The 21,698-nt window shown below is 47.5% G+C and overlaps 1 protein-coding gene across 1 annotated transcript in view; it reads right to left on the bottom strand.

The window, feature by feature from the left end:
- The window catches only part of LOC119455364 (segmentation protein cap'n'collar), a 152,834-nt gene extending 131,343 nt beyond the window's left edge, over positions 1 to 21,491 (bottom strand). Inside the window, exons 1-2 of the mRNA XM_049668725.1 lie at positions 21,287 to 21,491; positions 20,372 to 20,535 (exon numbers count right to left, since the gene is read on the bottom strand). Of these exons, the coding sequence (XP_049524682.1) occupies positions 20,372 to 20,431 (60 nt within the window). The 5' untranslated portion in view covers positions 20,432 to 20,535; positions 21,287 to 21,491. The remainder of the gene's footprint in view (positions 1 to 20,371; positions 20,536 to 21,286) is intronic.
- Positions 21,492 to 21,698: the final 207 nt, after the last annotated feature.

Raw genomic sequence — 21,698 nt, 5'->3', positions numbered from 1 at the left:
AAAACCAGCAATGAGAGCAACGTTATTGTGCACGTTGGCCGTCTTGGCAAGACACGTTGTGTGAAATTAACGTTCAAGGGTGATTGCCTTCCTTCCTACGTGAAGGTTGGCCACTTCCGCCACCCGTTCGACCATTTGTTTCCAAAACCGCTGCAATGTTATAACTGCCAGAGGATCGGCCATGTGAAGGGCGTTTGCACGAATTCAGCCACATGTCCCCGATGCGCCGAGCCACACTCAGAACAAAACTGTAATGCGACAGTTTTGAAGTGGCCCTAACTGTCAAGGCGCTCACAGTGCTTCATCCAAAGACTGCCCCAAGATTAGGAAGGAATGTTCTGTGCTCAAACAAATGGTTCGGGACAGTTCCACCCACAAGGAGGCCGCTGAAACAGTGCGACGTAGACGCCGCCGCCGCCGACGGTCCTCACGTAGGACTGCGCCAGCTTCGAAAAATGCGTTACCTCTTCAAGTAACAAAGTCACCTGCAGATCCCAGCGCAGCAAACGCTGACACAGGACGACAGAAAACTACGAGACGTCTCTCTACAGATGAATGGCCACCGCTTCCAAGTACACGACCTATTGAGAAGAAGCAGCAAGTGCCTCATCCAGTACAGCAAGCTGCTCCATCGGATGAGGTGCGACATACAGATCAGCAAGTGGTATCGCTACTGCGATCCTTAATGAATGCCATTCGCGTGTTGCTGAGCAACATGCACACAACGTCAGCCAAAAGTGCACTGCAAGTACTGGACACACTAAGTCCGGTGCTTGCAGCCCTTGAGTAAATCATGGCTCACCAGCAGCTGTCTTTTCGAGAGGAGGTCCGAAAAGCAGCAATCTTCCAGTGGAATGCCCGGGGACTACGATCGCGCATCGCCGATTTCCGACGGTTCGTGTACGCCAACAGGTTTCCCATCATCATCATCTGTGAGCCGAATTTATCGAACTCAATCAGGCTATCCGGCTATGAATCATTTATGTCATCAACTAGTGGTGAAAAAAGCAAGGTTATGGTGTTTATTCGCCGTGACCTAACTTACATTCTTCAACCTGTGCCACCTCATGACGATAACCAATACGTATGCTTAACAGTAAAGAAGAAAAGACTTACCGTCACTGTTGTTGGTGCGTACCTATCACCATCAAGTAGATTTGACTCCAAAAGATTACGAGATATCCTGTCAGCAACGCCTGATCCATGGATTATCATCGGGGACTTCAACGCACATCATACAATCTGGGAAGTACGAAAATCAACGCGAAAGGCAGAGCCTTGGTATCATTCGCCTCCGACAGCGAGCTCTGGGTTTTAAATGACGGCAGTCCTACTTTTTTACGCGGCTGCACATAGAGCAGCTGTCTTGACTTGGCCTTCGTATCACGAAGTCTCGTCAGGCGTACAGGATGGTTTACGGACATTGAAACGCACGGGAGTGACCATATTCCCACATATGTCAAGATCAGAGGACTGTCGTCGCCGAAATCAAGTGATACCATCCGAAGAGTGGACTGGCCCAAATTCCAGGCTGTTATTGAAGACCAATGTCAAGGTAATTTATTACATAATTTGGAAGAAATAATCAAAACCACAGTGCAAGACAGTACACGTACTTTAATGCGCTCTTCGAAATTCACTGAATTTGACGTAGAATTAAAGCGACTTCGAGCTATACGGCGACGTGCCGAACGTAGATACCGACGCACGAAGTCAATGGACGATCTACGGACCGCTATACGCCTACAAAAGAAGATCCAGCGCCGGTTAGATAAGTTAGAGTCACAACGCTGGACTGCTTTCTGTGAATCGTTGGACCCTCGCAAGCCCCTATCGCACTTATGGAGGACGGTGCGAAGGCTCAGGACGCCACCCGTACAACAGTCCTCCATTCAAGGCTCTGGCCCTCTTCCAACAACGACCAGATATTGATGTCGCAGAAGACTTCTGTGCCAGATTATCCGGGCAGCACACAGCTTCCAACAACTTATCACGTTTGATCAGCTTCCCGCCACCACGTGACCCCCGTATGGATCTTCCATTTTCAATCCATGAACTCAAGGCGGCGCTAGCTTTGTGCAGACACACGTCGTCACCCGGACCTGACGGAATTTCTTACAGAGCTCTGTGTCATCTGGGTGAGCGGGCGAGGAGTGTTCTTCTTGAAATCTATAATGAATCCTGGCGAGCTGGCACACTTCCCACAAGCTGGAAGACTAGTCGCATAGTTCCGCTACTGAAGGCTGGAAAGTCTACGTTGGAGCTTTCTTCGTATCGCCCGATTGCATTGGCGAGCTGCGTGGGCAAAGTGATGGAGCGGATGATACTCGGACGCTTGGAGTGGTACTTGGAATACCACAACGTCTACCCAGATGCCATGGCAGGATTCCGACGCGGCCGCTCGTCGATTGATAATGTCGTCGACCTGGTTACCTATGTTCAGCACCAAAAAGGGTGTAAACGTCTGCGCGCTTTGTTCCTCGACGTCAAAGGTGCGTACGACAACGTTACACATGAAGCCATCCTCGCCGCTCTCGAAGAGATAGGCCTCGGTGGTCGGATGTTCCGATGGATTAATAGCTATCTCTCTATGCGATCTTTCTTTGTGAGCACCGAGGACGGCCGCACTTCTTTGAATTACACCTACTGTGGCGTCCCCCAAGGTGGCGTACTGAGCCCTACGTTGTTTAACCTAACGCTGATTGGTCTCCTTCATCACCTTCCAAACACAGTTAAATTATCAATGTACGCGGACGACATATGCGTTTGGGCGTCCGGAGTGACACGCCTACAGCTGCGTGCCAGGGTCCAAAAAGCTGCCACTCAGACTGCACACTATTACCGAAATCAAGGCCTGGAGATTTCATCTGACAAATGTGCACTTGTGGCATTTACGCGTAAGCCTATGACGCATTACAGTGTGTTAATCAATGGTCAGATGATACCATTTGTACGGTCATATAAATTCCTGGGTGTCATAATTGACAGAGACGTTTCATGGAGCCCCCATGTATTGTACATGAAAAAACGGTTGACAGGCGTCTGTCACCTTTTGAAATTCTTCGCTGGAAAGACATGGGGAATGTCGACAAGCGTTATGCTTCGATTATATAGAGTACTTTTTCTCGGCTTCTTGCGGTACAGCTTGCCAGCATTGACTAACGCAAGTACAACAAGCCTACGTACTATACAAAGTGTGCAGGCCCAGGCGCTCCGGATTTGTCTAGGTCTTCCTCGAAGTGCGTCAACGGCGGCAACTATTGCAATCGCCAGAGACCACCTCATAAAGACCCACATCGCAGTTGAAGCAATAAGAATGCACGTAAGGCACCTTGCACGGACTCCTTGCCACCATCTAGCCTCTCTACCTGCGGAGAGACCACACGCCTCGTTCTGCCGAATGGTATCCGCACATCGTGAGGCTATACCATCTTGCTTCACACCTGCCGCGAGACCTTCCACTCCTCCTTGGTGCCTCATTCAGCCAACGATCATCCTGACAGTACCTGGCGTCCGGAAAAAAGCAGATATGTCATCGCCGGCTCTTAAACAGCTTACCTTACTCCTATTATATGAAAAGTACCGGAATTACACCCACATATACACCGACGGTTCCGTCTTGCAGAACAGCTCTACCGCCGCTGTCGTTATTCCAGAAAAAGCCACCACTATCAAGATGAAAACATCTCACTTGACAACGTCGACGGCAGCAGAACTGGCAGCGCTTCGAGTCACACTATATTTTATTAATGACTAATAAACACACAAATGGTCCGTTTTCTGCGACTCGAAGACGGCACTGCAGAGTTTACTGTCAGCCTTACGGCGCGGTCCACAGGAACAACTGGTTTTCGAAATCACAGAGGCCATACACCACCTGACTGAAAAAGGACACGAAATAGTCTTTCAGTGGCTGCCAAGTCACTGTGGAATTATTGGCAATGAACGTGCCGATCAAGCTGCTCGTTCAGCTCATGAACAAGACAACCGCCTATCGATCCCGCTGTCTAGGACAGATGCTGCAAGGATGCTCCGCCTGCTTGCACGCCAATGCACTTCATCAGACTGGAATAAACCAGATTTTATGCACGCCCGATTATACACCTTGGATCCAACCTTAAGCCTTAGACTTCCAACAAGACTTCCCCGAAGAGATGCGGCCCTTCTGTGTAGGCTATGGTTGGGCGTCGCGTTCACCAATGCCTACGCGTTCCGCATAGGGATGGCCGACAGTGCAGCATGTGACAATTGTGGAGACGCGGAAACGATTCGTCATGTTCTTTGTCAGTGCCCACAATACAGTGTGCAGAGACAATCGCTCTCCGTCGTGCTGAACCAGTTGGATGACCAGCCGTTATCGGAAGAAACAATTCTGCAACATCGACGCGACTCAACATCGCATCAGAAGGGCGTGCAAGCGCTCCTGCGGTTCCTGAAGTCCACTGGCCTGTGTGAACGTCTGTGACTGGAACGCCTCCTTTGTTACCAATGCCTGTGTTTTTTTTTTCTGTTTTTTTCGCTCTCTCTCTCTCTCTCTTTGCACTGTCTCCAACCCCTTTATCCCCACCCCAGTGTAGGGTAGCAAACCAGAAACTGACTTCTGGTTAACCTCCCTGCCTTTCCTCTCTCGCTTGCTCTCTCTCTCTCTTGGTTTGACTAGAGGCGATGGCTAAGGCGATGGCTGTCTCCTCTGCTTCGAGGGTGTTGGCAGTGCGGACCGTCATCGAGACCACCTCTTGAAGGTTATGGTCGACAACACTGACTGCCATGGCTGCTTTTCGGGGGTACTGCGCGGCATCTGTGTATAGTAAAGAGACGCTTAATTCTGCAGCCCTTCAGGGAGCACGGCGCAGAACGCGCGTTTGCTCTCCGACGTGCTTCTTTTTTCCTTTCCTCAACCTCTACTACTACTACTACTACTACTACTACTACTACTACTACTACTACTACTACTACTACTACTACTACTACTACTACTACTACTACTACTACTACTGCTGCTGCTGCTACTGCTACTACTACTACTACTACTACTACTACTACTACTACTACTACTACTCCGACGTGCGTTCGCTCCCCGTGAAAGCGCGTGTGCCTCGCGCCCTTTCACTCGCACATACAGCGTCCGGAGCGCGGCGACGATTTCATCGCCGTTGACGTCATACGGAACCTCACGGCGCCGGCGATGGCGACGGCGACGCCGACGGCAGAAATCCGCATTGGAGTGTCCATATAATTGATATCGCAATAAAAAGCTCGCAACTTTTAGTCAAATTAAGGAACTCTGGGGGACCAAGGTTAATCCGGAGTCATTTACTACTCTAGCCCAGATGTTGCGTTGGGATCCTATTTATTTATTTATTTATTTATTTATTTATTTATTTATTTATTTATTTATTTATTTATTTATTTGTGTTAGCAGATACATAATCACCACAATAAACAGGGATAAGTTCATTGGCTATCAATTCTCGCAGTTTGTTCTTTTTATTACGATAGCAATTATATGGACACTCCAAAGCAGATTTCTGCCGTCGGCGTCGTCGTCGCCGTGAGGTTCCGTATGACGTCAACGGAATTGAAATCGTCGCCGCGCTCCGGACGCTGTATGTGCGAGTGAAAGGGCGCGAGGGACGCGCGCTTTCACGGGGAGCGAACGCACGTCGGAGAGCAAACGCGCGTTCTGCGCCGTGCTGCCTGAAGGGCTGCAGAATTAAGCGTATCTTTCCTCCTTTACAACCACCATATATATAGAGAGCAAACGCGACTTCTTCCGCCGCGCGAAAGGCCGTGGTGGGACGGGAGGGAGGGGAGGCGACGTTTAGCTGCGGCACCAAATGCGTATTTATATGAAAACGTTGCCAGGCGAGAAGGTGGGGAAGATTTCCGACGCTGCTCGACGAGTGTCCCATTCTGATCTCGTCGAAAACCTCCGAGCCGCCTCCAGAGGCACCGGCAATAGTCACCAACGCCGCGCGCGTTCGGTGCGAACGCGAGCAAAACGCTGATGGCGTAGATAGCAGTTCTGTGCGTTGCTGGTGCTGCTGCATGTCCAAGTTTATACAACTGATAAAAACTACTATCCTTACTCCGTATAGCTCTCTACTAATTTGATATCGCAATTGATGCTTCGCCTTTTGAGTGAAACTGCGACATTTTTTTTTTTTTTTTAGATGCAGGGACATCAGAAGGTAGGTTACGTCAGAGCCAGCAATCCATTAAATTATTCCACTGTGTTATGTTGTTCGAGAAAAGAAATGCTTTAAAATGTTAGTTCTTGCACCGTGTGGAGTTTATGGCAGGTGACGAGTCTTGTGTACAACTTATTGTTATTAGTATTTTTTTTTAGCAAAAAAGAGAAACTCGAGTTGCCGAGCCTCGCGCCACTCTTGCGAAGCTTGAACCGCACTCATGGGCTGCGCGTGTTGCATAATCGTGGGACGGCTTGGGAAACTACTACAACAAACAACGCTGGCAGCAACACTTACCAAAAACAACGTGTGACCAAATGTTCGAACGTACATGCACGGATTGAACACTATCCGAGCAAGGTCAGTGGTAAAAAGCTTGAAACGTGACAACGCTGATTGCTTACATTTCACACTGTTGGTTAATCGCGGAAAACTAAAAGAAAAAAAAAACACAGACAGAAAGAAAGCTAGAAAAGGAAAATACCGCACACAAACGGAACACGGAAGTCTTTTTTTTTATAAAGAATTAAATTGCCAAAATTTTCAGTTCTCGTTCCTTAGGTTATGTTTCTCTTGCACCCATTCCCTCATTATTTGTTTATTTATTATCCTTCCTCCTTCGCCTTTCTGGCTTTAGCTGCTGATTGCTTTTGAAGATTTCTTTTTTCAACTTCATTTTGAGTCTCACCTTATTGATTCCTCTCTACTGATCACTGTCGCACCCACGCTGCTGATGATGACGATTGTGAGGATTGCGTGCTTCCGCCGTCTCGTAGCAGTCGTGATGTAGGCACGACGTGGTTTTATTATTTAGCCACCTGCTACTAACCTGCCACCTATTACCTGCCAAATACGGCCTAACCTTCCTGCTACCTCTTTGAGGACATCGCGGTTCTACGCCGCCGCTCGAACGTTAGCCTCCAGGAAGTAATTTGTTCTGATCGTGTTTCGCGTTTTGTGTTTCCTCTATGCCACCTTGGTTCCATCTCTCAACTTGTGTGCACGATCGCGTTCGGCATAAGCCACGCGCTTTCTCGGTGTGGCTCATACTGAGCGCCATATATAGTACGTATGCAAATTTTTTAATATTTTAGAGCAAGTCAACGCTAGTGTCTATATTCCAGACTTGATCGAGACATATTTAATTAACGCTAAATGTACCGTGTGCTAATCGACCTCGCTCCACGTCTTTTTAGCGCTAATTAAATGTCTCAAGTCTGGAATATGCACGAGCTAGCCCTACTTTCTTTTTTGATTGTCTGTATCCCTTTCATGTTCCGTTCATGAGCGTCGTTTTTCATTTTAAATGATTACGTATACAGCATACTCTCCTGAGCTGTATCAATACCTCCTAGACAGTCTAGGAGGTGTTGGCTGTATCATCGCCAGCGGTGATAACGGTGGGCATTTGCAGCATAAATCTATCTTACGTTAGGTATAATCTTTTAGAATCAAGGCAACTGTCAAGTGTCAACAATAGCGTGCAGTGTACCACCAGTTTTCCTTGTTTCTTTAATTCGAAGAGTTTTTTTTTTTTTTTATTGCACATGGCAGATAACACTCTTCCGCCTTTTCGTGTCCTTCATGTGTCCTTTTCCTTTCGTGTGTCCTTTTCGTGTCCTTGTTTCTTCGTGTCCTTGTTTTCTTCGCATTGTTCAAATCTCAGTTCCGTTTGATGAAGTGTCGCATCAACGATGGCTATTAAAACTAACCCAGTTAAACTTGGACCGCAACGTCCTGGTTTGGATCGAGGAATTCTTATTTAACCGATCCCAACAAGTTCTTGTTAATAACCATGTCTCTGACCCTGTTCCTGTAACATCCGGTGTACCCTAGGGTTCTGTTCTCGGCCCTCTCCTATTTCTAATATATACTCGTATTAACGACTTGCCTCAACATCTATCTTGCCATATCCGAAAGTTCGCTGACAGTAATTTACCCATCAGTTTCTAACCATTGCGTCGCAGTAAAAACTTCAGCATGCTCTAGACTGTGTCCAGGAAGGTTGCGACCGGTGGCTAATCACCCTTCACCGGACTAAATGTAAACTGCTTTCCATTACCCGCCAAAAAGTGCCCCGTTACATTCCCGTACGCAGTTGCTAACGAACCTATACAACCAGTAACATCATTCAAATACTTCGTCGTTACTTTGTATAATGACCTGTCATGGCATGCACATGTTTTATCATCGGCAAGCTTTCGGTTTTATGAAACGTCACCTTCGTCACGCGCCCAAAAACGTTAAATTAGTAGCCTATAAATCACTTATGCGTTCGAAACTAGAGTATGCGTCAGCCATATGGTCCCCGCATAAAGTATGCTTCGTAGATGACCTTGAAGTGGTACAAAATTGTGCCGCCAGATTCATTCACTCATATTATTCTCACAAAGTCAGTGTTACCGCCCCCAAAGCGGAATCTGAGTTGCTAACTTTATCTCTCCGCCGACGCATAGCAACGCTTTGTCTATTTCACAAACTTTTCTATTCATCACCTAATAGTGCTCCTTACATCACCTCACGAGCATATCTCGTCGCACTGGTCACCAACTGCAAGTTTCTCGTACACGTGTAAGAACTGTTAATTTTTCAGCATCTTTTTTTCCTCGTGCAGCCAAAGACTGGAACAGCCTTCCTCGCAATATCGTCACTATAACTTGTCCATCAAGCTTTTTCTGCCAATGGGACTGAATACCTGTTATCGCAATTTCGAATGTTTTGTTTATTCTTTATGTACACCCACCCCTTATGTAATACTTCCTCGTGGGGTCTTCAAGGTAAATAAATGGCATGATGACAAGTTTATGACAAGATTCGTTTTATTGTAAAATATCATTTTGCAGGTCATACTGAGGTTCATGTTCATGACTGGGTGGATCATACGCAGAGCAGCCCCATGTGTGGACCCGCTCTGATGTGTGATATGCAAAACTTGCCACATCGTAAACCCAGCTCCCAACTCGAGTAGTTTTCCGTGTGACGAATAGTCCAGTGGTACGAGAAATCCTCGTACGACATGCCCTGTGAAAAGTTGGCCTAGACCAAGTGTCAAGAAGCCGTGGAATATTTTAACGTGTTATATACCTATATAGTACAACCAGTGTGTACCAGTGCATGTGCTTCATTTCCAACGGGAAATAGGAGACGCATTCAACACTCTGAATTTCACTATTATTCTCTGAAAATATTGTAAAGGCGCTAGAAATATTGTTGTCTTGAAGTGCGCCCGACTTCCCATTCTCAAGGTAACGTACATACTTTGATATATCTTTAGCTGCCTGCGTTTTATTCCGATTTATTTGACCTCCTAGGTTCTGTACAAATGATCACGATACCGACAGGTAAAATAAAAACACAAACTTGCACTCATTCCGCAGTCATGTGCAAGTTTGTGTTACACAGTGGTGGCTGAATCCATGTTAACTACTACTTAATAAGATTACTGTAAATAAAAAGAAATCCACGACTTCTTTTTCCTTTCTGAATCGAGTGAGTATTTCGCTATATTACCGAAGAAAAAAACCTTGCACTCGGCCGCGCAACGTTTGAAACAGCGAAGCTGGTGAACGTAGCCCAGCATTTTCCGGAAGTGCGCGTGAACTTTTAATCTTATTACTCATGAAGATGATCATTTCTTTTCGCCCGTCTCGGACTTACGGCCGTTACTGCGCGTTGCACAGCGCCGCTTGCAACACCGACACCGCATTCCAGGAGACCCGCTCCGTGAATGCGTCTTTCTCTCGCTCTCATAGCGCGCAAAACCTCTTCACCTCGCAGAGCACGAGCGTGCGAACGCGCCAGCTGTGGACGACGACGCTCGAGCGCAATCATATGGTTCGCATAAATGCATATGTTCTGGAACCGTGGCTCAGCAATGACAAAATCAAATCTAGTCACGTGCGGGGATTTCTCAGCGAAAGGAAGACGCTGCATCGTCATGGACCCCGAGCCCACGGAAGTAAAAATGAAGCTTTTACGGCTACCTGTGCGTTTGGAAGGCGCCTACATTCGAGATTCACTCCAGGCTTGTAAACGGGAAAGTGAAATCTATATCAGCAGAAAGCTCGAGAGTATCGGAGATGGAACAAATGCGTACTCTAAACCGTGATGTGATGTTGTCTCTTGCTGTCGGAGTAGGTGTGGGTGACATTCCACATCTCCTACCTGTCTGTGGAGTGCAGAGCCTTTTACTGATTCCAGGCAGACCCTCGCTTTGTCTCCGCTGTAACAAGGTTGGCCACATTCGTCGCAACTGCAGAACCCTACGTTGTGAAGACTACCGGCGCTTTGGCCACACAGCTAAAGAATGTGTGGTAACATACGCCGACAAGTTACGACATAGGACACGACCTCCAGATGAATGCTTGCAAGATCACATACTGGATGCCACGGAGGTTCTCGACGCGACCGGAGAAGTTCCATCTGCTGCGGGGACCAGTTGTGCCAGCAAGTGTCGTCTAGATGTTAAAGACAATGTCAAAGACAATGACAAGGTAGCAAAGCTACAGATGATCAGTCCAAGCAACAGTGCAATGAGGCGCCCGTAATCAGACAGCCAGTTCCTGCCCAGCAAGCTAAAGAGGCAGCCGATAATGAATCATCTGCTACACCCAAGCTTGTCGACACGGGCCCTGTGCTGGTAGAGGACAGACGAAGTAACGCAGATACATCAATTCCGAAGCGCCGTGCGACAAACACATCAGAAACAAGCACGGACAGCGACACGACCAGTACCACAAGAAAAGCACGTCGCCGCAAGACATCGAAACACTCGGGAAAGTGCCGACGATCACGGTCCAGGAGGCCTGGTGGGGGTTTGGAGGGTGCCTCACCGTTGCCCTCAAGGACCGACCACATAGATCATTAGGTCCGTATAGTGGTTAGTCGCCATTGCGCTGGCACAGCAACTTCTCTTCGCAACTTTGAATGTACGGGGCCTTAGGTCTTTGCAGAAACAGGCACAGCTTCGCCGGCTTTTATCTAGGCATCGCCTCGACTTCGTCGCCGTGCAGGCGACGAAGATTGAGAGTGATGACGAAACAGAAAGGGCCTTGCGACCTTTTGTGTCTGAGTATAATATCTGCGTTTCACACGCTCTTGGTTTTTCCGCGGGCTGCTTCCTGGTTCTGAAAAAGACCCTACTTGGTTCAGCATTTAGTTACCATGTGGACGCTGAAGGCCGATATATATATATATATATATATATATATATATATATATATATATATATATATATACTGCTATTTTGTGTTGCAGGGTGTACCATGGCGAATAGTTAACCTCTACGCATTTAATGACGCTGCTAAACGAATTATTTATTTGATACTGTGTCTAGTCTACTGGACTGTGAACGCTGCATTGTGTTAATGGGAGATTTCAATTGTGTATGTGATCCAAGTGATAGAAGCGGCATTAACATTCAGCGAGACAGGAGTGGTGAAGTTTTGTCTAACGTGATAGAGAATGCAGGGCTCATAGATATAGGAGCGTCGGGACAGGGTTCTTACTCTTATACGCGAATTCAACGTCACTCTTACGCCCGCCTTGATCGAATTTATGTCTCTTCTTCACTCCTTTCCCGAGGACTGTCTTGTAGTACTATCCCAGTTTCGTTCTCTGATCACTGTATGGTTATCGCAAAGATTGGTGAGAAATCTGTAACCAATTTCCGACCACAGTGGGCACTTTGGAAACTTAACTCTGAGCTCCTAAATGATCAGGAATTTATTAATCGTGTGCATATGGCCCTAACAACTTGTTTTTCTGCAGACTTGCCATTATTTGCTTCTTGGGAACTCTTTAAGCAAGAAGTTCACACAGTGGCTATACAAATTGGGTCGGTGAAAGCATTTTATAGAAAAAATGAAGAAAGAATGCTTCTCAAGAGCCTAAGTAGCATTTACGAGATGGAATCCGAAATGCCAGGCACTTACATAGAAGACATAGAAAATATTAAATGTGAGTTACAAAAGTATGACGCACTGCGTTACCGATCGAGGTGCGCGAGTTCGATCTCGAAACAGGCGTGCTTTGCACTCTGAACAGCCAACACGTCAATTTTTACTTGATGAGCAACGTCACGGTATTTCAAAAGTAATTTCGGAAATATACTCCAAAGGTAGTCTTGTAATAAATACGAATGACATAATTTCACAGTTTGAAAGTTCCTACAATGCTTTGTTTACACCTTCCGAAGATCATGATGCAAAAGTCTTAGAGAGTTTTGTGACTCTAGTAAAACCTTTACAAAATGAGGAGTGTGCATTCATCAGTGGTACTGTTACCATCCAAGAAATTGAGCTAGCTATTGATCAGCTGCCTTTATCGAAAACCCACGGCCCTGATGGACTTTCAAGCGAATTTTACAAAGCGTTCAAAGGAATTATCAGTTCTATATTATTGGATATATTTATTACAAGTTTAGAGGTGGACGCCCTTCCACAATCTTTTTGCAAAAACCACACAGTTTTAATTCCAAAAAGCTCAGACAAGAAAAAACTGCGTTCTGTTGGAAGCTACAGACCAATCACGTTATCAAACGTTGATCATAAAATTATAAAATGATTGTATTATATAAATTATAAACGTAGATTATAAAATCTCAGCAGTGCAGCCATGCTGCACTGCTGAGATGTAACGTTCTCTGCTCCTGGTGTAATTAATATAAGTAAAACCAGCACTCTTCGTTCCCGATGCGAATCTGTTCTTAAATGTCGTGCTCGGCATCGATGAGATGGACGACGTCATGGCCAGCTACCCCCTTTTGATATGCCCGACCCTAACTTTTACAACCCGCAAGAATATCCTGGCAATACATGTTGAACCTGTAACCACGTTACACACCTTCATACCAAGACCACTTCCGTGCAGGAAATGCGTGAAGCTTGGACACGTGAGTGTGTGCAGAAACGCGATGACCTGATACCGCTGCTCCGAACCTCATCGCACTGACAGTTTCAAAGCCACTTTTTTGAAGTGGCCCAACTATCTCTGATGATGCAAATTTGCATCATGCAAAATGCATGATGCAAATTTTAGGCATTTCCCCTAATTCAGAAATAACTGGCCATTTTGAAGCAAACGGTGAGGTGAACATTACTATTGAAGCAATGTGAACATTACTCGTCTCATCGAGAAGCTGCCGACATTGGTAAGAAAACGACCCCGAAGGCGTTTCTGTCGCCGATCAAGCTTCATCAAAGACATACACAGCTTCGGTTATGCGCATGCAAAGCCACTCATCTTCAACTCCTCTGCCACCCAGATTAAGCAGACTGGATTCTAAGGACAATGTGCCAAAGACAAGGAAGCTGTGGAGAGCGCGGCTGCTGATCCTTGTCCTTTACAGTGTCAGGGCGCCATCCATCCTGTGACTTTCAAGACAGTGACATAAATGAACTCACTATCCCCTCCCGAGAACTTGTCAGAGCGAGCAAGACCGGCGGGTCGTCGTCATTCTGTAGTCGCTAGTTGAAGTCCATCGCGCTCTTCTTACTCAGCTGCAGGCACCATTAGCTCGAAGAACCTTACAAGTGTAAGAAACCGAGGGGTCGCCGCGGAGCGCACGACCAAGAGGACCAGCTCAGCAGACTTTTAGAACGGACTGGCGCGTGCCGTGCTTGCGCCGCTAGCACGCGCTGCCAACTTTATTCTCCTCGCCATCCGCGGCCGGCCCCAAAGCGCCAGCCGAGAACGCCGACCTTAGCGTCCCCGCATAGCAGCGTCGGTGGGCGCTACAGGGCCCCCCGCCCAGACGGAACGGCGAAATGTGCGCGATTCACTGGGGTGGTCTGGCCTGTGAGTGCAGCAGCGGACGAGGTTTTGGTGGCGGCAGCTTGAGGAACGTGGCCCCGATGATCCCTGCATCTAGGAGGGCGCAGGGGCGACGCCATTGGCGCTCTAAGCTGCAGATGCAGATGTATGGTCGGTGAGCATGGACGGTCGACCGCAGAACGGTGCGGGGAACGCGGCAGCCACGATGACATCGTCCAAGTTTGGGCTGGTCAAGCGGTGAAGCCGGTGGTGGGGTGCGTCGGCGCCGACAGCAACATCGAATCCGACACCCGCTGATGCTGCGACCGTGGTGACAAGCCCGCAACGACGGGACCCGGTTCGCTCTATTGAAGTTAGCGTGGTGCCAACGTGTGAATGTCAGTCGGACCCGTGAACATAGGCTTGGTGTTGAGGGCGGGCGCTTTCGAAGTGCGCTGTAGCAGCGTCCGGCCTGGCACCTGTGTAAAATCTGGTGGACGCAGCGACGAAAACCGGCGAAGCAGCGGGGCTGCCGGCCGCGCTGGGCACGAGTTTTCCGACGCCGAGCACAGCAAGCCGGGGAGGCTTCCTTGTGGCCAAACGTCAAGGCAGTGTGGTTGGGGCGTTGAAGCCGAGACACTGAACGTGCGCTGCGAGAGGAGACATGCGACAAGGGCTCCACGAGAAAGACACTGGCGTAGCTAGGAAGTTCAGTGCACGTGATAGCTGGAGGAACAGTCTCACCGCAGTGTTGCCGCAGGATCTCGTGCGGAACAGGCGCACTGATATGCGTCTCGTCAGCCGTGAAGGCACGGCTCGCTGCTGAGTCATCTCCACAGCTTGGACTGGGGACGCCATGTAACTCGGGTGGGGGTGGAGTGCATGCCGACTCTTTGGTATGATCTGGCGTGGATGCAAGGTGGTCGTTGCTGAGGACTAGCGGGCTCACCAGTTGTGTAGTTGATGGTGCGGGCAGTGTGGCGGGAGGTTGTTCTCCGTCGGGGAACGAACGAGACGCGGGAGGCGCAGTTGTCTTGTTGTCTCCGCACAGTGGCTCCTGCGGTGTAGGTGCTGCGCAAGATTCGCGAGCAGTGGCGCAGCGTTCACCCGGCTCCGATGGTGAAGAGGACGACGTAGTTTGAGCCATTCCTTCAGAAGCGTCAGCCGTTGAAGGAAACTGTGTCGTGCTGCGTAAGTGATCGGGAACTGGTACGCCAAAGTGTTGAAAGAAGGCGGTCTTGAGGCCCTCGTACATGTTCTGGTCTGATGACAGAAGGTCAAGACGAGAAAAGACGTCGGTGGGAATTTCTCGCTTGAGGAGTAGGTACCGCCAGAGCTGTGACGACACGCCATTTACGTATAGCTGTGCGTCTACCTGCGCGAACCACACGATAGGGCTGTGCGGACGGTAGGGCCACAGTTGCAAACGCCAAGGGTCGTCGAGCGTTGGTGGGCGCCACTCTTCTTCCAGCTGGTCCATGGCCGCGGGCAGGGCTCGGTAGCAGGCGATGCTGAATCGGTCCTTGTTGATACTCTGAGGATCACGTCCGAAGTCACCAATGTAGGAAACCGAGGGGTCGCCGCGGAGCGCACGACCAAGAGGACCAGCTCAGCAGACTTTTAGAACGGACTGGCGCGTGCCGTGCTTGCGCCGCTAGCACGCGCTGCCAACTTTATTCTCCTCGCCATCCGCGGCCGGCCCCAAAGCGCCAGCCGAGAACGCCGACCTTAGCGTCCCCGCATAGCAGCGTCGGTGGGCGCTACACAAGTATTGGAGGCCCTGCATCCAGTACTTGCATGCTTTCAGTAGGCATCACGACTCTTCGAAACTGAAGATCCTTGGACCAACCTTGGACAGATCCTTGGCGCAGAAAGCAATCTGAACATTACTGAGTACCTCAAGTCGACAGGTCTCTGCGACCGTTTATAGACTTGCTGCGCATCTTCACGTGGCCACGCAGCTTGTTTTATTTGTCTCTCCTTCTTTCTCTCTCTTCGTCCTTACGTCTCCTTCCTACAGTGCAGGGTCAGGTGATACGGGTCAGAAAATACGGCGCACAAGTACGGCACCGGCTACTCCTTGGCTCTTGTTGAGCAGATGGTACATACAATATGCAGTTACCTTATCACATACACATCAAACTAATACCAAGACATGAGAAAGAAACTCTCAAAGCAATAATGCGAATTCCTAATATCTTCTCTTCTATCTGTCTCCATTGCTTCGCAGGCGACGCTTTCGTAAAGAGCCGCACATTGCCCTGTCCCATCCAAGTAGGTCCCGAACAACCCTTATTTAGTTTTTTTTCACAGAAGAAATTTGCTAATCGGATTCACGTCTCTGCCAGACACAACCTATTCTAAAGATTCAGCGAGAAGCACAAGGAGATCCGAGCAGCTCCCATTTTTATGTTAGTCGAGCAACCATATGAAGATATGAAAACAATGACTACAGAGAAAGCATGCGTAAATTAATTGTTGCGTTCAATTTAAATGTAGAAACAAAGTTTGGCCTGCTTAGTGTGTTGCTTTACCTGCTTTTCTTGGTTACTATTCCTCACTATACACACCCCCACTGTAATGAAACGCGGGCGCTGTGTGCACGCTGATAAGTAAGTAGGTAAGTAAGTAAGTAAGTAAGTAAGTAAGTAAGTAAGTAAGTAAGTAAGTAAGTAAGTAAGTAAGTTATACCCCTGTCAAGCGGGCAAGTTAAGTGCACTTATGGGGAGTGCACTTCGGGACCTTGAGTGACACTTTAGGCTACGCGGTTCTAAACGGGAAAACAGAGTGCACTCGCAGTAAAAAAAATGGCGACAGACTACGAGCGCGTTTTGTGAAAACGTAGATTAAAAAGAAAAGTACTTCTCAAAAGTGATTGTCTTACGCTGTATTATTAATTAAAACAAACTTAATCTATGTTTTTTCAACAAAAAACGAAAATATTTTTTATTCAAGAGTGTGGCAAGTCAATGCCGGCCAAGAAAAATGCCTAGCCAATCCAGAACGACATAGCGGCGTGCGACGAGGCGGCATTTGATCCTGCTCGAACAGAATATGAACGCGTTTTAGGCTATTATTTGTGTGCAAGAGGTGTTCAACCACTAAAATGAACTTCTATGTCCTTTTTATGCATTACATTTTATACCATTGAAAACGCTCGCGACGAGGCTACGCACTCGGCCAGCAAAGTGCGTTCCGTGAACGCACTTTGACCGGAGTACACTCTGCAGCGAGTGACACTCCACTTGCGACGTTTAGATTTGACAAAATGCACTTAAGCCGAGTGACACTCTCCGTAAGTGCACTTAACTTGTCCGCTTGACAGGGGTATAAGTAAGTAAGTAAGTAAGTAAGTAAGTAAGTAAGTAAGTAAGTAAGTAAGTAAGTAAGTAAGTAAGTAAGTAAGTAAATAAGTAAGTAAGTAAGTAAGTAAGTAAGTAAGTAAGTAAGTAAGTAAGTAAGTAAGCAAGTAAGTAAGTAAGTAAGCAAGTAAGTAAGTAAGTAAGTAAGTAAGTAAATAAATAAATAAATAAATAAATAAATAAATAAATAAATAAATAAATAATAATAATAATAATTAGCAGACTTTCATTGGCATCAATACATGATAGGCCTGCCAAAGCCGCATTGGGCTTGAAGGGCGGAGCCGACAGGCAGCGTTTACAAAACTGCTATATCACAGACACAACAGAATATGCAAAAACATTTTTTTTGACAGGAATAAGCAAGTAAAGGAAAAATAAAGGAAGAACCCCAGCAGCAACGAGGATGGAAATAAAAGACAAGGAGAACAAACGTTAATTAGAAGGAAATGTAGTGTAAGGTGGCACTCGCAATGCAAAGCAACGAAATGGCGATTATGTTGTTATACAATATTGAAAAACCGCCCTGAGAACCAGTAATGACATCTGAAAATGAAAAAGAGCACATGATAGGAAAATACATATGACGCCAGTAGGGTACAGGACGCCCAAATAAACAACAAACTAACAAGTTATTGTCTTCACAGTATATTCTTACACTTCGGCACCTGTATGATGCAGTCGCCGAACCATATGTCGATCGTCTTCTTAAGGCGTTCATGTCAGATAGTTATCTATGATTAGAGTGAGCCTGCAAGGGAAGGCCGAGGGCTAAAATATTAAAGACTAATGCGACGGAGAATTTGCTTTAGTTTATATTTTGTTTTCATACGAAAGGCACTTGCTGGTAGTTGATTGAGACAGGAGGGCACGAGGTAATTACGAGTGCGCTGACCGTATCTGGTAGAGCAGCGGATCACCCGAAAGCTATCTTTAGGACGAAGACAGCGCGCAGGAACATATTTGACCTTATATTTGTTTGACCAAAAATGCCTCAGGATAGCCATTTCTTTGAGAAGGGCGTTAAAATTTGAGCATCTTAATACCTTGAAAAGGTCAATGCCTGGAGGTAATCCTAAATCGTAGCTAATTATTTTCAGAATAGATCGAAGGGTAGAGTTCTGTTTTTCCATCGAATCGCGCAGTGACCGAAAACCGTAATTAAATAACGAAGTATACTATAACCCAGTGCTTGTAGAATCATTTTACGAACGGATAAAGGCATATAATATCTAATGTTGTATAAGGTACCTGAAACTGCACGAACCCGTCGTGGTTGCTCAGTGGCTATGGTGTTGGGCTGCTGAGCACGAGGTCGCGGGATCGAATCCCGGCCACGGTGGCCGCATTTCGATGGGGGCGAAATGCGAAAACACCCGTGTACTTAGATTTAGGTGCACGTTAAAGAACCCCAGGTGGTCAAAATTTCCGGAGTCCCCCACTACGGCGTGCCTCATAATAAGAACTGGTTTTGGCACGTAAAACCCCATAATTTAAACTGCACGAAGCCTTGAGCAAACGTAAGCTAGGTGGGAATTCCAGGCGAAGTCACTGTCAAGTAAGACACCCGGGTATTTAACAGTAATAAGCATGCATTTAACAGTAATAAGCATGCTGTAATACGCGCACAGGCAAACTTTAGCAGATTTCACTCGATGATTGTGAAATCTAGCTACCACAACGATGGCGTGATGAAGGCCGCATGCAAGCAGAGGGAAGCGAACAACGCCTGCCGCTCGCTTCAACGCATCTTTGAAACTTGAGATTACGCGACCTCCAACAATGGCGCCCGAGAAGACAAAGCATACATGGCCACCAGCCATCTCGGCTCGCCCAAGCTTTGCACCCGACGGAGATTACCTCTAAGACAGGGTGCGGGCGGTGTGCGCGCTCAGCCGCGCGGACAGCCATTCGCAGCCATGGCCGGGCCAGCGGAGGAGACGCTCGCTCACCTGCCCTGCCCCTCCCCCCCCCCCCCCCCCCGCGTGCTTGATCATGGTACCGCTCGCTCATCTCCCCTCCCCCACCTTGCGCGCGCTTTATCACGTCACCTCCAAAACTAACACGCATCAAGCCACCACCTTTCTCGGCTGACACTCGCACCCACAGCATGGGGAGCGTGGGGCGCGATGGGATCTTATCTCATTTGGACCTTATATGGAACCGCACGGCGACGCCGCCAGCGAAAATTCAGCTGGGGAGGTATTCTGCAAGAGTCCACCTAGTGGACTGCCCACTTCGGCTGTCGCCATTGGCTGCCGCTTCACGAGCGCGAGGGAGACTGGCTGGCACCTTCGCGCTCGTGAAGCGGCAGCCAATGGCGACAGCCGAAGTGGACAGTCCACTAGGTGGACTCTTACAGAATACCCCCCAGTGGAGTGTCCATATAATTGCTATCGCAAAAAAAGAAAGTAATACAAATAAGCACCATGAAAAAAATCTGCAAGAAACCTTGTACATGGTCTGCTGGGCCTGAATTCACAATATCTCTTATGCTGGAATTGTTTGTAAGAGCAAATTCGAGCAAATCCTAATGCCGCGCGTATTAGTGCAGACTGCTACTTCATGGCAAATATCACTTATGGACAAAAAGTGAATTCGGCCCATGACCCTGTCGTCGTATATGTCGTCAACAGACATACCTGTGACGGTATACGAATTTCGATAGAGAAATAGCAATTGTAAGACGATTTTGTCAGTTATAAATTACCGTTTTGTCTTACGATCCTGCACGGTTAGTGCGCGATCATTATGACAAAACAGTTCAAGGCGACAAGCGCGGACGCAGCTCTGAGTGAGCGCTGCGTCCGTGCTTGCTGTCTTTCCCCGTTTTAGCGCTCTTTTGTCATGATGGTCATTTTGTCATCGTATATTGTCTTTGATTGCTGTGTATATGCGCATATTTATACCACACAGGTACTTGACATTTGTTACATATTTTGTCTACATTCATTAACAAGAAATTGAATCGTGCATGTAAGTTGTTTGTCATGCTTGTGCACGCAATGCAAGCGAAATTTCTTAGCGTACGGACACGAATAGCCTCCAATCAACATGTTCACCTACCGTCAATGGAGGCGGTGGTCTGAGCGTGGGGTGGTGAAATTGTTGGTTCACCACCGCCATATTGCTCGGAAGGAAGAATGTTTTTCGCCTTACTGGCCTCTGGGTCTTGGCGAGGAACGTGTGTGGTGCGAGACGACCTTTTATCAGGGACGGCGAAGTGTTGCCTAAAAGAGTGAGATAACGAAATAATTATGTTCACAGATATCATACTTGCACGCGTGGAAGCAAACACGTCTGCATTATCAATGGCGCGACGATTAGTACCAATCATGCGCTTGATGTCGCTGAATTTATTGTTAGATAACACATAAATCATCGATAGTCTACAAGAAATATGCAGGAGGAAAGTTATATTGGAAAGCGTTGGATGATTGGGCTAGGCCTAAACCAAAGGTATATATATATATATATATATATATATATATATATATATATATATATATATTAAAACTTGCACAACGCTTGCTGGCAAGAACACTTGATGGTTCCATCAAGGGACTGATTTTTTTTAAAAAGGAAGGAAACGGCTATATATATACTAAGATTTATATGCCTGATGGAAGAATCCGAAGTGGTCAAAAGTCCTCTGGGGCATCTCTCTATAGCCCAAGTGTAGCCTTGACACAGATAACACATTAAATTATTATGATGTGATATGACGAGTAGTCATCGAAAGTGTATACAAGCCTGCGTATCGCTAGTTGTGTGCTAGCTTTCCCAGTGATTGCATATTCTGTCCGATAGTTGCGACATCCGAGCGATATCGTGTACTCGCAAGGTGCCTGATGTACCGTACGCGTGTGACCGTAGTTTCGCACTTGTACAAATAACATGTACACGCGCCGTTACACACTGATCAGATAGAGTCTAAGAAAAAGCGGGTAAAAACAGAGGCAATTAAAGCTTCAAGCTTACCAGGCAATTGACTCGGGTAGCCGAGAAGCCGACGCTTTCTCTTAGATCTCACTCGTACACGTGTGCCAAAACTTGACGGGATGCGAGCGTGGTTTTTGCAGAGTCACATGATACACGGTGACGCGACGCTTAGAACTGACCAGGCCAGGTACTCAAAACACTGCACAAGGGGCTTGGCTCACGGAAGACGGGATCGCCGACGTCTCGGGACACGCGTAGAAGGTCGGAGCCAGCGTCGTCCGGGCCGTCGCTATCGTGGCGCGGTCTCTCTCTCGCTCACCTCTCCTCCGCTTATCGGCGACGGCTGCGTGATTATGGCTCAAAAGTTTGCACGTTGGAGCGCGGAAGAGCTCCACGGCGAAATCGCAGAGTCGTCGCCTGGTGTCAGCGCGGCTTGCCCTTTCCCTTCTTC

This window comes from Dermacentor silvarum, chromosome 6 (genome assembly GCF_013339745.2).
Source record: "Dermacentor silvarum isolate Dsil-2018 chromosome 6, BIME_Dsil_1.4, whole genome shotgun sequence".
NCBI classification, from domain to species: domain Eukaryota; kingdom Metazoa; phylum Arthropoda; class Arachnida; order Ixodida; family Ixodidae; genus Dermacentor; species Dermacentor silvarum.
This window is presented reverse-complemented; position numbering and strand designations above follow the sequence as displayed.